This window comes from Thermobia domestica, chromosome 12 (assembly GCF_964235325.1).
Source record: "Thermobia domestica chromosome 12, izTheDome1.hap1.1, whole genome shotgun sequence".
NCBI classification, from domain to species: domain Eukaryota; kingdom Metazoa; phylum Arthropoda; class Insecta; order Zygentoma; family Lepismatidae; genus Thermobia; species Thermobia domestica.
In genome coordinates, this window is record NC_137465.1 from 133,383,558 (window position 1) to 133,398,058 (window position 14,501).

At 35.7% G+C, this 14,501-nt stretch overlaps 1 protein-coding gene across 1 annotated transcript; it reads left to right on the forward strand.

Annotated features, from left to right (window-relative positions):
• The first annotated feature begins 4,891 nt into the window (after window positions 1–4,891).
• LOC145666114 (uncharacterized) lies at window positions 4,892–5,482 on the forward strand. Its single transcript, XM_081733203.1, has one exon. It carries the CDS (start codon window positions 4,892–4,894, stop codon window positions 5,480–5,482), a length of 591 nt encoding a protein of 196 aa, XP_081589329.1.
• The last annotated feature ends 9,019 nt before the right edge of the window (window positions 5,483–14,501 follow it).

Below are 14,501 nucleotides of genomic sequence, written 5' to 3' on the forward strand. Positions count from 1 at the left end.
TCCCAGGAAAAAAGATGTGGGAATAACTTTCGTTTTTTTTTTCAGAAAAGCAGTTTCTTGCTTTTTGACTTTGGACTGACAAAATTCGGTTATTTGCTCCATTTATCATGTAGTGCATTATATATATTGATACTATATATGATAAATGGAGCAAAATCAAATTTTATCAGTCCAAATTAGAGATGCAAGGCTTTGAAAAAAATGACTTAAAAATTCCTATGTACTTCTACGAGAATATGATACTTAAAAGGGAGAAGAGTAGACAGATGAAGAAAGAAAACTATAAAATATCATTTCCCAAAACAAGATGTCCAGAAAAATAGCTTTCCATTAAACTTTCTTGAATAATATGTCAAATAATATTCAATTGGGTATCGCCTTTCATTTGATGTTTTCTTTTTAAAAAGTTAGTGACAAAGATAGTACATATGTTAAGCGATCAATAAATGTTTTCTGATATTGACCAAACTTGGAAGAGCTCCATCGTCGTTATATGGTTAGAATACACGCCTTTGGCGTGGGAGACCTGTGTTCAATTCGCACTTTAAGTCGTATATTTATGTCTCAAATAACCTCGTTGCTGAAAGTGTTCATACTTGTTTATACTTAAGTCTTTTAAATTAATTTAATGTACACTATCACCATTATTTCACTATACAAGTAAGTATAAATCAGTGCTCCCAAAACTGATGTGTACTTGGCGTTCTCGAGCCTCTTCCACCGGTTCCCCGAGTGTGTCGCAAAGGAAAGGAATGTATGCAGAAAACTATCGTGGCAATAACATTTCTTTCTGGCTAATTGAACACACTTTGTAAACTGTAAAATTATAAATAAAGCACAAATTGTTATGATCATTTAGTTCACCTTTAGCAAGCTTCACAGTCACTATGAATAATATTTTGTCTTTAGTACTTATTCGTGTTCAAGATTTCTAACTTATTAAAATCTAAATAAGGATTCAAATTGAATTTCATTAGAAAATTATCCAAAATACTATTTTAGTATACAACATGGATTTCAAAAACTTACCGTATAAATGAAGAGAATTATTTCTTCTTCTTCTCCTTCTCCTTCTTCTTCTTCTTCTTCTTCTTCTTCTTCTTATTATTATTATTATTATTATTATTATTATTATTATTATTATTATTATTATCGAAGGCTTGAGAATTTAATGCTGCCTCTGAATTTGCACAAGAGGTGAGATGAAAAAGCACGTATAACCAGCTAGTGGGAAGGAAGGAGACGTGAAAGTAGCAAAGTTTAGGAAGAGGTGCCGCCAGGTAAATAAGATTGGGGACATCTGGTATAAATATTTGGATTATCAAAACCAAATCTTTAATGTAAGTACAAACTAAATTTACAACGTATCGTTTCATCACTTATTTTCTTATGTCTCTTTTTTACGTATTTACAACGTATCGTTTCACCATTTATTTTCGTATGCCTCAGTTTTACGTATTTATAGCGCATCGTTTCATCATTTTTTTTTTCTTATGGCTCAATTTTACGTATTTTCAACGTATCGTTTCATTATTTGTTTTCCTATGCCTCAATTTTACCTGCATTTACTACGTAAAATTTCAAAATTTGTTTTCTTATGATTCAATTTTACGTACTTACAAGGTATTGTTTTATCATTTATTTTTCTTATTCCTCAATTTTGCGTATTTTCAACATAAAGTTTCACAATTTATTTTTGTTTATGTTTCAATTTTCGTGTATTTACAACATATAGTTTCATAATTAATTTTCTTATGCCTCAATTTTACGTATTTACAACGTATCGTTTCATAATTTATTTTCTTATGCCTCAATTATATATACTTTCAACGTATCGTTTCATCACTTACCTTCACATACCTCGAGTTCACGTGTAAGGTATTTGTTTTATGTACGATACTTTTGTCGTAGACAGCAATTAGAGAAGTCGTTTTGCAAAAAAATTAACTAAGTTCAAACCTTAACTTTGAGAGCCAGTAACTCACGAGTCAAAATACTACATATTATGATAATTCATATACGTGCTTAACTCGTTCAAACTTACGGTACCATAGTTTAAGAAGTTTTTTTTTTTAAACTATACATAATACACCTTATTCGTACTAATACAAAACTAGTGTGTTATTTTCGTGTTGGTTTGCAGGCGAGCACTGAGAAATAATGGTGGAAGCGGTCCAAGCTTTGGTTGAGGTTACAATACTATAAAGCCACTACGTCTATGTAGTATTGAACGGACATCATTTTACAAAGACGATAAATAATCGTAAAATACTTCCAATTACATTTGCGAAAAAAAATATAGAACTGGATTGTTTTTATAAGAGAGAGAGAGAACACATGAAGTGTAAGATGAATTTTTTTCCTGCATCAATCATTTCCTTGCTAAACAAGTAGTTTTACTGAGAAAGGGTATAAATCTATGTTGAATTAGAAAGTTTTTTGCGGGGGAGGGTCCCGGACCCGATGGAGGTCCCGTTGGTGTACCTCTGTATATTAGTCGTTTTATAATGCCAGTGAGTGTTTCCAACCATTTTTGACTAACTACACACTTTATTAAAGCCGACAACAACACACCTGTTAACTTAGGTTATATATTAGAATTGAGTATTTTTGTGGACAGTCGTTGTAGGCGTTGACTGATATAGTCTGTCTCAAAATAGATTTTTACTTACTTTTCAAGGCATCAATATAAAAATTAAATGTGTCGGATAAAGCTAACAATTATAGAACCCTTGGATAGCATAAATTCTGTAGTTTCTCGACACAATTTTTTGTATTGCACGACACAGTGATCGTGAGATACTGATGCCAACAACATGTGGGACAACATTAAAGTAAATTTATCACTCAATGTAATTTCGTTTAGCTTTACAACTGGAAAAAGTCCTACTTCTTTCTAGTTGATCACGAGACTATTAGGGACTGTCTTATCTAAAAAAGTAGTGGAAGTACTTTCTTGTCTCGAAAAGTATATTTCTTTTTATTGGAGGATTTCTTCCTCGTCTCATCTCGTCTCGTTGATAATATTACTTTTTTCGTAGGATTCTTCGTGTGATTATGGCGATTGAGTAGTCGTAGCGGCAGAAGTACTAATTCTTCGTACGAAATGGACATTTTGAAAATGAAATGAAGTAAAATATTTCAGCTTAAAGTCTCACAAATATGGTGGATTGATAAAGTGAGAGGAAACGGAAGTGCTCCCCAAGAAACACACGAGTACAATGTTGTCCATCACTAACCTACTTGGCCGGTGATGGAACCAGAGACCCCACGAATCAGAGGTAAGTCCCCTACCACTGAGCCAAGAGGAGGACACTCCCAAATTTGAGGGATATTCTTGGCACCTTCTTAGGATATGCATTACAAAGATTTACATTTAACTTGACAACTAACAGTGTAACTCGGTAAATGACATACGTGAAGCTTCTTATGCCAGTGGAGAATCTTGTCCTTTCTCCTAACCAAATCCTGACATGATCCTGCTTATTCGAGTGAAGTACTCGGAATCAAATTCGGAAATACGTGCTCTGCTATTCGGTCACAAACAGGTCTATAAGTATTAGTATATTTGTTACTTTGATATATAAATATTACATCTTTATAACTACTAACTCTATGGCCTATGGAACCCGGAGGTTCAGTGTCGCGTTCACAAAAGCTCTCCACTGACTTCTATCCTTAGCTAATTGCATCCAGTTTCTACTTTGTATTCCTATCCTCTGCGAGATCCATCTTAATATTGTCCTCCCATCTGCTCCTAGGTCTTCCTAATGGTCGTTTTCCTATGGGTCTACCAGTCAAGACTTTGAAAGCGTTTCTACTTTCTTCCATTCTAGCTACATGACCTGCCCACCTAAGCCTCCTAGACTTGACGACCCTAATAATGTTGGGTAAACCGTATAAACTATGTAGTTCCTCGTTATGAAGCTTCCGCCATTCCCCATTCTCGTTCCTCTTGGGTCCGAATATTCTTCTCAGGATCCTGTTCTCAAATACTTTCAGTCTATGTTCTTCCCTCAGAGTAAGCGACCATGTTTCATAACCATACAGAACAACAGGCATGATTATCGTTTTATATATTTTAAGCTTCAAATTCCTCGACAGAATTCGCGACGATAAGAGATTTTGAACCCAATAGTAACACGAATATTAAAGATGTAGAAGTATATATTACATCTTTATACGAAATTTAATTACGTAGAGTCATTGGGGGTGAAGTCGGTAGTCGGGTGAAGTCGGTAGTGTGTAAGGTATGACGGACTGACAACATCGTGTTGAGGCGAGTGAAGGAAGAAAGGTTTGTTTTCGAAACAGCTAGTCATGCTGTATGAGCGAGGGTGAGAAGAAGGAAATTGGATCGCAGAACGAGCATACCACGAGACTTCTTTGTGTGGAAGATGAGTCACTCATGCCGTTTATTCTTGCTATTATAAGTTTCGTTCTGGAGAACCTAAGGTGTATAATGAGTTGCACGTGTAGTTTTGACTTGCGCATTTTTTCGTGAGGTAAGATAAGGTTTCTGCGTAGAGAGTACATAGTTGTTGTCTTGATGCCTTATGAACTAATAGTAATTTGGCAGAGAAACAACGGGATAACCTATGTGGGGCGAAGTCGGTACTGTTGTGTGGGGTGAAGTCGGTACGTCTTTTCCATGCTTGTAAAATGAACATTCAGTATGAAAATAAATACAATGTTTGTTGTAGTTGTGTTTGAACCTAACTTGGCCTTAAGATGCTCTAGCATACCGATTACAAACATTGGCACAGAGGGAATTCCCAGTTACACCAGGTGACGTTCGTAGGGAGCCTTTCGTTATGCTGAATGGTTGCAAATAGATCACCCGTTTAACAAAGCGCGCCGTGGAGCAGGGTATGGCTGGTTCCACAGCTTTATGCGTCGCCACCCAGAGCTTTCCATACGGACACCTGTTGGCATATCGCAAACTCGGGTTTCTGGTTCAACACGGGAAAGACTGGATGAGTTTTACAATATGCTGGAAAGGGTATTAATTGAACTCAATCTTCAAGATAAGGGTGCAAATGTGTTCAATGTAGATGAGACTGGATTGCTTCTGAACAACGAGCCTCCAGACGCAGTCGTCGCTAGAAAAGGGCAACGTGATGTTGTGTCGCTTACATCCAAGGAAAGGGAGGAAAACGTAACAGTGATTGCGTGCTGCAATGCTACGGGCATGTTTCTCCCACCGTTTGTGATTTTCAAAGGAAAACGATTAAAGAACGAATATCGTGAAGGCTTACCACCAGGCTTCCAAGTGCTAATGACGGATTCTGGTTACGTCAATGGCGTTGCGTTTCTAGAGTGGCTAAAACACTTCGTCAAACACAAGCCACAAGGGCCATGTTTACTTCTCATGGATGGCCATGCAGCCCACACAAAGACATTGGAAGTACTAGAGTACTGCCTTGAACACGAAATCACAGCTGTCTTTCGAGTCACACGACTCATGCTTTACAACCATTAGACAAAGCTGTCTTTCGCTCTCTTAGTTTATTCTTTAAACAAGCTTGCAACCAGTGGGTATTCACAAACCCAGGAAGATCACTAACAAAAGTGCAGTTCGGTCAGCTTCTGAATCAGGCATGGGGGAAAGCTGCCACAGTGGGAAATGGTGTAGCAGGTTTTACAGCTACTGGCATATTTCCATTGAACAGACTGGCCATTAGTGATGACAAAATTATCGACGTCTCTGTAACGAACGCATCTCATGAAGAAAGAAGGATAGACAATGAGCAACCGACAAGACAGGAATCACAGGTCACGCTTGGAGTGCGGGAGAGTCTGCCTTCTCCTGCAAAGAGAGCTTCACACAAGACAGGGAAAAGAGCCAGGCAGGGCACGGAAATACTTACTTCCCCCGATCATATTTCACAGCTGACAGGGCAACGAGGTAAGTTTGCACATAAACCTACACCTAGGTCTCTTCAGTTGGCGGTGGCAAGCACTCAAGACAATGCGGCACGTACTGCCGATTTTGCTGACAACAGAAACATCTGTGGGTTTTGTGGACGACCATACAGCAAAGAGACATGTACCAAATTCTTGGAGTGGATACAGTGCCAAAGTTGCGACACCTGGTATCACGAAAAATGTGTCGGTGCTTTTTATAAAAAACAGTTTGTTTGTGGAAAATGTTAAACTGAATGTTTGTAATGGAGCTTTGTGTACAGACAATGTTGAATTGAAAGTGTGCTTGAAGGTGGAAAATTTCTAGTGATGATGTAGTGAGATATAATGGTTTATGACGAAATAGTGGTACCTAGTAGAACATATGATTAGTAATAAACATGTACCCAGTTCACCCCATGCACCTACCGACTCCACCCCCACAAACGGGGTGAAGCGGGTAAGTCGCCGACTTTTCTTTTTCTCTCTTTCCTCACTTTATTGTTTCACACTTGTACGTAAATTTCCATTGAGTTTATAGTAAAAGGTTCACTGTATCTAGCATGAGTTTTAATTTTCAAATAACTATCTGCATAAGCACAGTGTAGTGCATTTTATCCTTAATACACCGACTTCACCCCCAATGACTCTAATTTAAGTTAATTAATGTTTATTGCAGGGGCGGATCCGGTGGGGCGGTCACCCTTCCCCCCCAGAAGAGGAAACTTTCTTATTTTATATATAAATAAAACCCATCCCAGAGTTTGGAGGTCTCAAAGGTAGCTTTAAGTAGCAGTATTACAACCCACAGCCTCTCTCCCCAGAAGTCCGTCCTGCATCCACCCCTGGTTTATTGGCAAGAATATAATCTGGATTACTTGTACGTATTTAAGTAGAAAGGTTACCCAATAAAGTAGATATCCTCTTTCTCAAACCTAGATTTGCAGTATTTTGTAGAGTCTCTGTTTAATATACATTATGAATGTGTCGGCTCATAAAAAAAATACAATAAATAAATAAATAACTTATTTCCACTGCAGGGTGCAAAACACGTGCGTAAATAGGATGGTCATGTTACGTGTTAAAAGTGCAAAACAGTCTGTTTCAGACGCGTAACTGGTAGCTTCATTGTTTACGCACGACAGTGCCCCAAATCAAATTTCACGCGCTGAGCCCAGCAACTACGCTTTTTGAACCAAGTCAGGTGTTAACGCACTTCTCTCCCACAACCATCCCATAATGCACAGCGCGAGCTCTTTGATCTTTTCCCGACCAACGTTCTGCTCCGAGGAATAACGGCGGGAAGCCACGGAAATGCGACCCGACCCGGAAAATTTAGCTACTTCTTGCATCTTTTTCTCTTTCTTTCTCTTTCCCGTTCACTCTTTTTATATCTTCTCATTTGGTTCCCCAGGACACGGACTGCCTCTTCAAGGATGATAGTTCGAAGGTATTTTGAAGAAACCCAATCATTTCTGAATTGTATCTTTCTGTCTGTAGTCTCTCTTTTTTTATTCTCCCAGTTTCCGATGGCAGGAAAATGGATAGATACAAGGCATCTTCAACTGCTACTTTGCTGAAATATTCTACATTTAAAGTTGTATAGGTAACATATAATAGTATGTGTCTTTTTATTTTTAATCTCTTTCGATTTGTTATCTTTTGAGAATAGTAACTTTGTATTTATTGTAAAAGAACAATCATATTTCATAAAAATTCTGATTGTATATTGACTGAATATATCACACACGTGAATTGTATCAAATAAATTCGTTCAATATGTATCTATATTAAAAAATCTTTGAAATGAAATTTTCCAGTTTTGCGTCCTCCGATTATGCTTTTACGCTAACGGAGAAGATGGAAGAATTGGTGGACTGAGAAAGTGGCAGGGATCGAACTAGGGTCTCCATGCACCAGAAGTAAGCGCTCTATCACTGAGCCACCGTGCCTGGAAGTGAAAGCTAGCCTCTCCTCCTTTTTTTAAAAAAAAAACAATACTATTTCCTATATCCATGTTTTGTTTATTTTATACTCCAATTCTTGGCAAGGATCTTCCCGAGGTGAAAACCGCAATATACAGTAGATTTGCGCTTCGATAGTTGAATCTTATGCATGCTGGATAACATAATTAGAAGCGGGCAGGCAGTAAGTCAACCGAACATGATAATTTGGTGTCTAGCCATCACTCCTTCTTTATTTTATTCTCATAAAATAAAGAAATACATATTGATTAGTATGAATAATGTATATAATTTGATATCGTCATATTTGCTAATTTACGGTCATTGTCGAATTGCTAGATTTATCTTTATTGGCCGAACATGACATTTATTTTACCACTTTCTTCAATTCAGTGCTTGATATTCATCCCATTATAGAATTTCCAACTATCCTATCTCTAATTAGTTTGGCTTGACATTCGCTTAACGTGTATATCATTTTTTTTTTAAATGAGTTACATTATTCACTTAGCTTCATTTTCATTTTGCTTTCCCAGGTAAACTCACTACAAGCGTATTAACCAGTTTGCTAAAGGTGATTGATACAAAATAATTTGCTCATATTGACTACCTAGCTACAAGCTTCTGACAAATTGAAATTGTTGGTTTCGAAGAAAATAAATATATCTACCATTGTTTTCTCGTTTGACGTTTCACAAATAAAATGTTTTCAATGCTAACAAAGTGAAGAACAAACTTAGGTAGTGAGTTAAGTCAATTAATCCAGTAGCTATGGGTGTGGCTATGAAATCGAAGAAAAGTAGTAAGCCTGCAACTGGCAGATAGAAAATACACTTCGTCCTCAGATACATTGACATTGGAGCATTTGTTTCATTAAGCACTGACTCGAAAGGCTTTTAACATTGTACTAATAAACGGAAAATAAGATAATAAAAAATATGAAGTTTATTATTTTTCCATTTATTGAATTTTACAATAATGCATATTTCCTAGGTATTATGCAATTATATGCATATGCCTACAAGTATCATAAGCGTGCAGAATGCAGACGTTCGAAGTAAGGGAGTAAATTCTTATTTCCGACCCACTTTAGGAAGAAAAGTCTATTCATATTTTGATTTTAGTAAGATTTTACATGTTTTTCACTAACGGTTACGCTATCTCTTTAGTTAGTGACTATTTAATATTTTGTATTTTTTTAAAAAGTCTTTCGGAGGTCTACGGTCTTAATGTATCTTTAAAATGCAATTAATAAACCATAATAACTGTTTCCACAGCTTTACTTATAAGTGAAATCTGAGTGTGCAGTTTGTGACGTCATTTGAGTTGACCGATCAAATTTCTGAATTATCCGAAAGATCTTGAAAGAAAAAAAAATTCATGTAATAGTTTTTGAATGCAACATATGTCTCGCATACTAAAATTGTAAAATTCTTCATTACCTTGAGTTGCTTTGAGTAGATAATTTATAAATAGTGAATAAAAAATAGTGTTTGAACATAATATTTATTTTTGCTTTTGACAAATTATATTCTCAAAAATGGTAGAATTCAGTTACGCTTGGAAGTTACGCCTTCCCTCGAGTCTGTGATCTTCACTTATCAGGAGGTTTTGCTAGATACATGGGAGTTATCTTATGAAAGACATTTAATTTTTTATAGGTATTCCCCTACCTACGTACAGACAGGGATAGGTAGGTAGATGTTCCTCTACGGGTGTCTACTTACACACAGAGACAGGTAGGTAGATAGGTATTCCTCTACGTATCTATCTATACACAGGGATAGGAAAGTAGGTATTCCTCTACGTATCTACCTACACACATGGATAAGTAGGTAGATTTTCCTCTACGTATCTACCTACACATAGAGATAGGTAGGTGCGTAGGTATTCCCCTACGTATCTACCTACACAGTGATAGGTAGTAGGTATTCCTCTACTTATGTACCTACAGACATGGATAAGTAGGTAGGAATTCCACTACGTACCTACCTACAGACAGGAATAGGTAAATAGGTATTCCTCTACGTATCTACCTGTACACAAGAAGAAGTATGTAGGTACTATGATACCTATGTGCCTACAGACAGGAATAGGTAGCTTGGTAGGAGATACCTACCTTCCTACGGACTGGGATAGGTGTGTATGTTACGTACTTCCGACTTACTAACCAACTTACGGACAGAAATAAATAAGTAGATATTATTCCACTTACTTACCGACAAAGATAGGTAAATATGTATTTCTCTACCTACCTACCTCATAGACAGGGAAAGGGAGACAGCCACTACTTGCCTAGGAAAGGAAGGTAGGATCAAACTGGTGAATAGTTCAAGAACAGTCTTGCTTTTAATCCCAGGTGCGCACGCTTGTAACAACGTGTATGATACGTTCTGATCTCCTATCAAGCAAAGATAGGAGAGAAAAAGGTATGATGATCTTGAAAAAAGTTTATCTCGAGAGTTCTACAGAGTTACACGTTTCATGGTGCTTGGATACTGAAAAAGTGATTTTTCATTATGTGTTCGTCGCTCGTCTTGCATTATTGTTGTTGTTGAGTTTAACACCCCGTTCAGAATAGAGGCTATGTAAGACGGGGACCTAATGATTAACGTGGAATCTGAACCACATATCGTCTTGCACTGTTGAACGTATTTGAACCAAATTTTAAACTGAAAAAGTTTAATATGATTCTTCAGGGATTTCTTTTCAATTATTCTTCCTAATCTCTCCTGCAAAATATGGGTAGTTTACTGAAGGGTAAAAACGAAAAATTGTAATTTTCTCAAAATTTGGCTCTAAAAGTTTTGCTTATATTTCATAAATTATTATTTCATTAACAATCTTATATTGTGGTATAAATCATTTTTCTAGAATCTTTGAGAAGGAAAAGTTTACACTTTGGGCTGAGTTTTTTCGGACTATACTCTGAAAAATGAATCTGGCAATTTTGCTCATATTTCATAAATAAATGTTCTATTGATAATCTGACAACATCAAATACCTCAATTGTCTTTAAAAATCCACAAGAGGCTGTTAACTCTTAAGGTGAGTCTTTTAACTATTTTCTCGAAAAGTATTAAGACAATTCTGTTCATATTCCATAAATAACAACTCTGCAATACAACTTCAGCTATTTCTCATGAAAAAATACAGAAACGGGTATATTCCCAAAAACGAATAAGACTTTATTTTTGATGTTTTATAAATAAATGTTTCAGTAATAATGGCAATAAAGAAAAAATATTTTTTCTGAAAAATCAACAAGGAGTAGTTTACTATTAGGAGTGAGTTATTTCTGATTATTTCCTTGAAGCCTCCTACGGTGACTTTATTCGTATTTCATAGTACATGATAAGGAGTTTATCATCTTAAAATTCAAAAGAAATAGTTTACACTTTGGAATGATTTTTCGGGTGAATTTGTTCATATTTAATAAGTATATATACAGTCTGTCACAAAAAGTATCACCACTTTGAGAAAACATATTTTAATATAGGGTTATTACATATGATTCATCGGGTTTTGTATGAATGTATTTCACAAAGTGTTATATACAAAATAATGATTGATACATCATTTGTAAAAGCACATTTTAAAGTTTCTAACACATCATTAAAAATGTTCTTTGTGCGGTCCTCGTGTTACACGACACAAATCTATGCGGTAGTCAAGCTCAGCCAATACACGTTCGAGCTCTCCACGGTTTTCCTTTCAAGACAGCCTGTGTCCTTCAACTGTCGATACCATCGCAAAATGCTTTGATGGGTTGGTGGTTGTATGTTGTAATGTCTTCGGAACGCACCGTGGTGACGGATTCTGTCTTCACATGTTCCATCACACAAAATGTTTTCTGTTGATTATTCGCCATTTTGCAAACTGTTATCACCCTATCATCTGGTGAGTCACAACGTAACCTGCAATGTCATAAACAAAACTTTAAAATACGCTCTTTCGATTGGTTATTAGTACAAATAGGTGGGCATTAAATATTTGAAGTCATAAGACTTTAAAACCTATTGAATTATTTGTAATAGCTCTGTATTAGCACTATTCTTTTTAGTACCCTATTGTCTATGTATTGCTACTGTAGTACACATATACACATTAAAAGAAAACCCTAAGCTTTACATTAAGTGACCTTACTAACCACAAATGCAATGCAATGCATATCAGGATTGTTTTCAGTGGTGCTATTTTTTGCTTGACAGTATGCTATTAATAACACTAAGTCATGGCGTAAGTAGTTTCAGTTTTTTTTAAATCTCCAAAGGAGTTTGTTCTTTGACGTGATTTTTTTCGGGCGATTTTCTAAGAAAAACAACTAAAACGATATTGTTCATATGTAGAGATGCAAAAAAGCCGGCTTTTTTGAATCGATGGTTTTTTTCACATAAAAAGCCGGCTTTTTTGGGAAAAAAACGAGAATTTTGGAAATTTTGGCTTTTTTCAACTTCATGATTTTTCTATCTAAATAGCTTTCTTATAGTATATTCTATAATTAGATAAAAATTCCATGACCTGAATGTGATATTTCGCTCTGAAATTCACCATCAAGATGGATGGAGCACATGTTTTACGAATTAAAGCTAACATGAAGAATGTAGTATTTGAGGGTAATTTTAGAGGCTATTTAACTTTATTTTAACTTTGAGTTATAGACATCTTTTTTCTTCTCTAGTTTGTCATCCGTGTTTCATTTCTAAGAACTTTTAGTACTCTAGCTTCTAGCGCAAAAGTTAAACTTGCCCGTTTTTCCATTTATCCGTCAAAGCGTACGTTTTTCAATATATCCGTCAAACCGTACTTCCACATTTCTGTTATATTGTAGCTGTGAAGTGATTTAGCAATAATTTTCCGGACACAACCTTGAATACCAATTTATACAAATAATCAGTAGCGGATTTAGAAAAGTACTTTAGGAGGGTTTTTTCTGATTGTTTCGTTTCCTAAAAAGTCCTAATTTTATTTGGGAAGTGCTTGAAGTTTATGAGTACAGGCATAACTAATATTTCGTTTCGTTTATATGTTTAGCAATAATCTTCCGGATACAACTTTAAAAATCATTTTATACTGAGAATCAGTGGCGGATTTAGAAAAGTATTTTGGGAAGGGTTTCTTACTAATTTTTAGTTTTTTTAAACATTCGTAATTTTTATTTGACGGGAGCTTAAAGTTTATGAGTAAAGGCATAAATAATAGATATTTCGTTTGTTGCAGACATTCCGTAACTTTGGGGAACGGGCTTCAGTCCGAAAGACCGCTCCCCTAACCTTCGCAAAACCGTCACTGCTGATAATTAGTAATAATAACGATTTAAAACAATAAAAAAGGAAGTCGCCCAACTCACAGTACACGCACTATTTCTACATTCACAGATGGAATGAAGAAAAGCTTTGTCAGAATGGTCGAATGCTGGTTGAATCCCGGACTTCCCGATAGAAGCGCAAAAGCTAATCACTCAGTCATGTTTGTTTTGCAGTTGTATTTAGCCTAACTTAAATATATTCCGTAGTCTTTTTTTTTTGGGGGGGGGGTCCGTAATGATATGTTGAATCCCTCTTGTTAAAAATTCAGAAAACTTGAGGATTGGGTAAACTGTGATGGTGGTTCTATAAAACTTAACTGTAGAATTTCAAGAATATACAGAACCAAAAGTTCTAGATGTGCAGCCTTTAAGTGTAACATATAAATCTAAGTATTTCTCTTATGTTTTATTTTAATTTTATTTTGTTTCAAAAAGAGGGTATGGAATATTTTGAAGTAAAAATACTACATACTATTTTGCTAGTTATTTGTGTATTCTTTAAAAAGAAGTGTTTACTTTTAGGGTTGGCTGATTTACACCAACTTTTTTTTTTTTTTTTTAATAACTGGTTTAAACCACAAAAATAAAAAGAATGAAAAATGCGAATCGTGTGAACTTCATGGTAACGTTTCCAGATATCAAACCACCTGCAATAGTTTTATTTCCCTTTCACCTTTTAATCAAGGTGTCCCATGTTCAATTCTCGGTCGAACCACAATCCTTTTTTCATGCGTAACCCAAGTAGCGGTTCGGATGTCAGTTTAAGCGAAAGTCTTCTCCTTGACAACCTCGGTATTTCGTAAGGATGTTAAGCCTAAATATACGAAACAAACCAAATTGTATATTTCTACATGCCTAAATGCGTGTTGTTTTATAAAGAAGCGAATATTGCTTAAATATATTGATAGAAATTGGCAAAATTTATCGATTGCCTACGTAGCTTCCAACATTAGCTTGGATTGGACTTTCAATGATATCTACGTACCGGTACTAAATTTATAATTTAATACCTCAGTTTTAGCGTACTGATTATGGTACGTTGACCTTTAAATTTTACATGCAAAGCAATAACAGGATTTTCCCGTTATTGTCTAACATTTCAAGTAATGACGGGATTTTCCCAATGACTAGGGCAGGAGATTCTCAACTTAAGAAATTTACTGACCGCACTTCTTTAAGCTTATGGGAGTTCTTCCGGCATAACCCCGCTGTTGCATAATAACATCAAGGCGAAACAAACTTAGGCTATTTCTGTGAATATGTAATATAAATACATAAAGCAAAAAATCTAAGTCAAAAAAGCCTGGTTTAAATCAAAAAAGCCT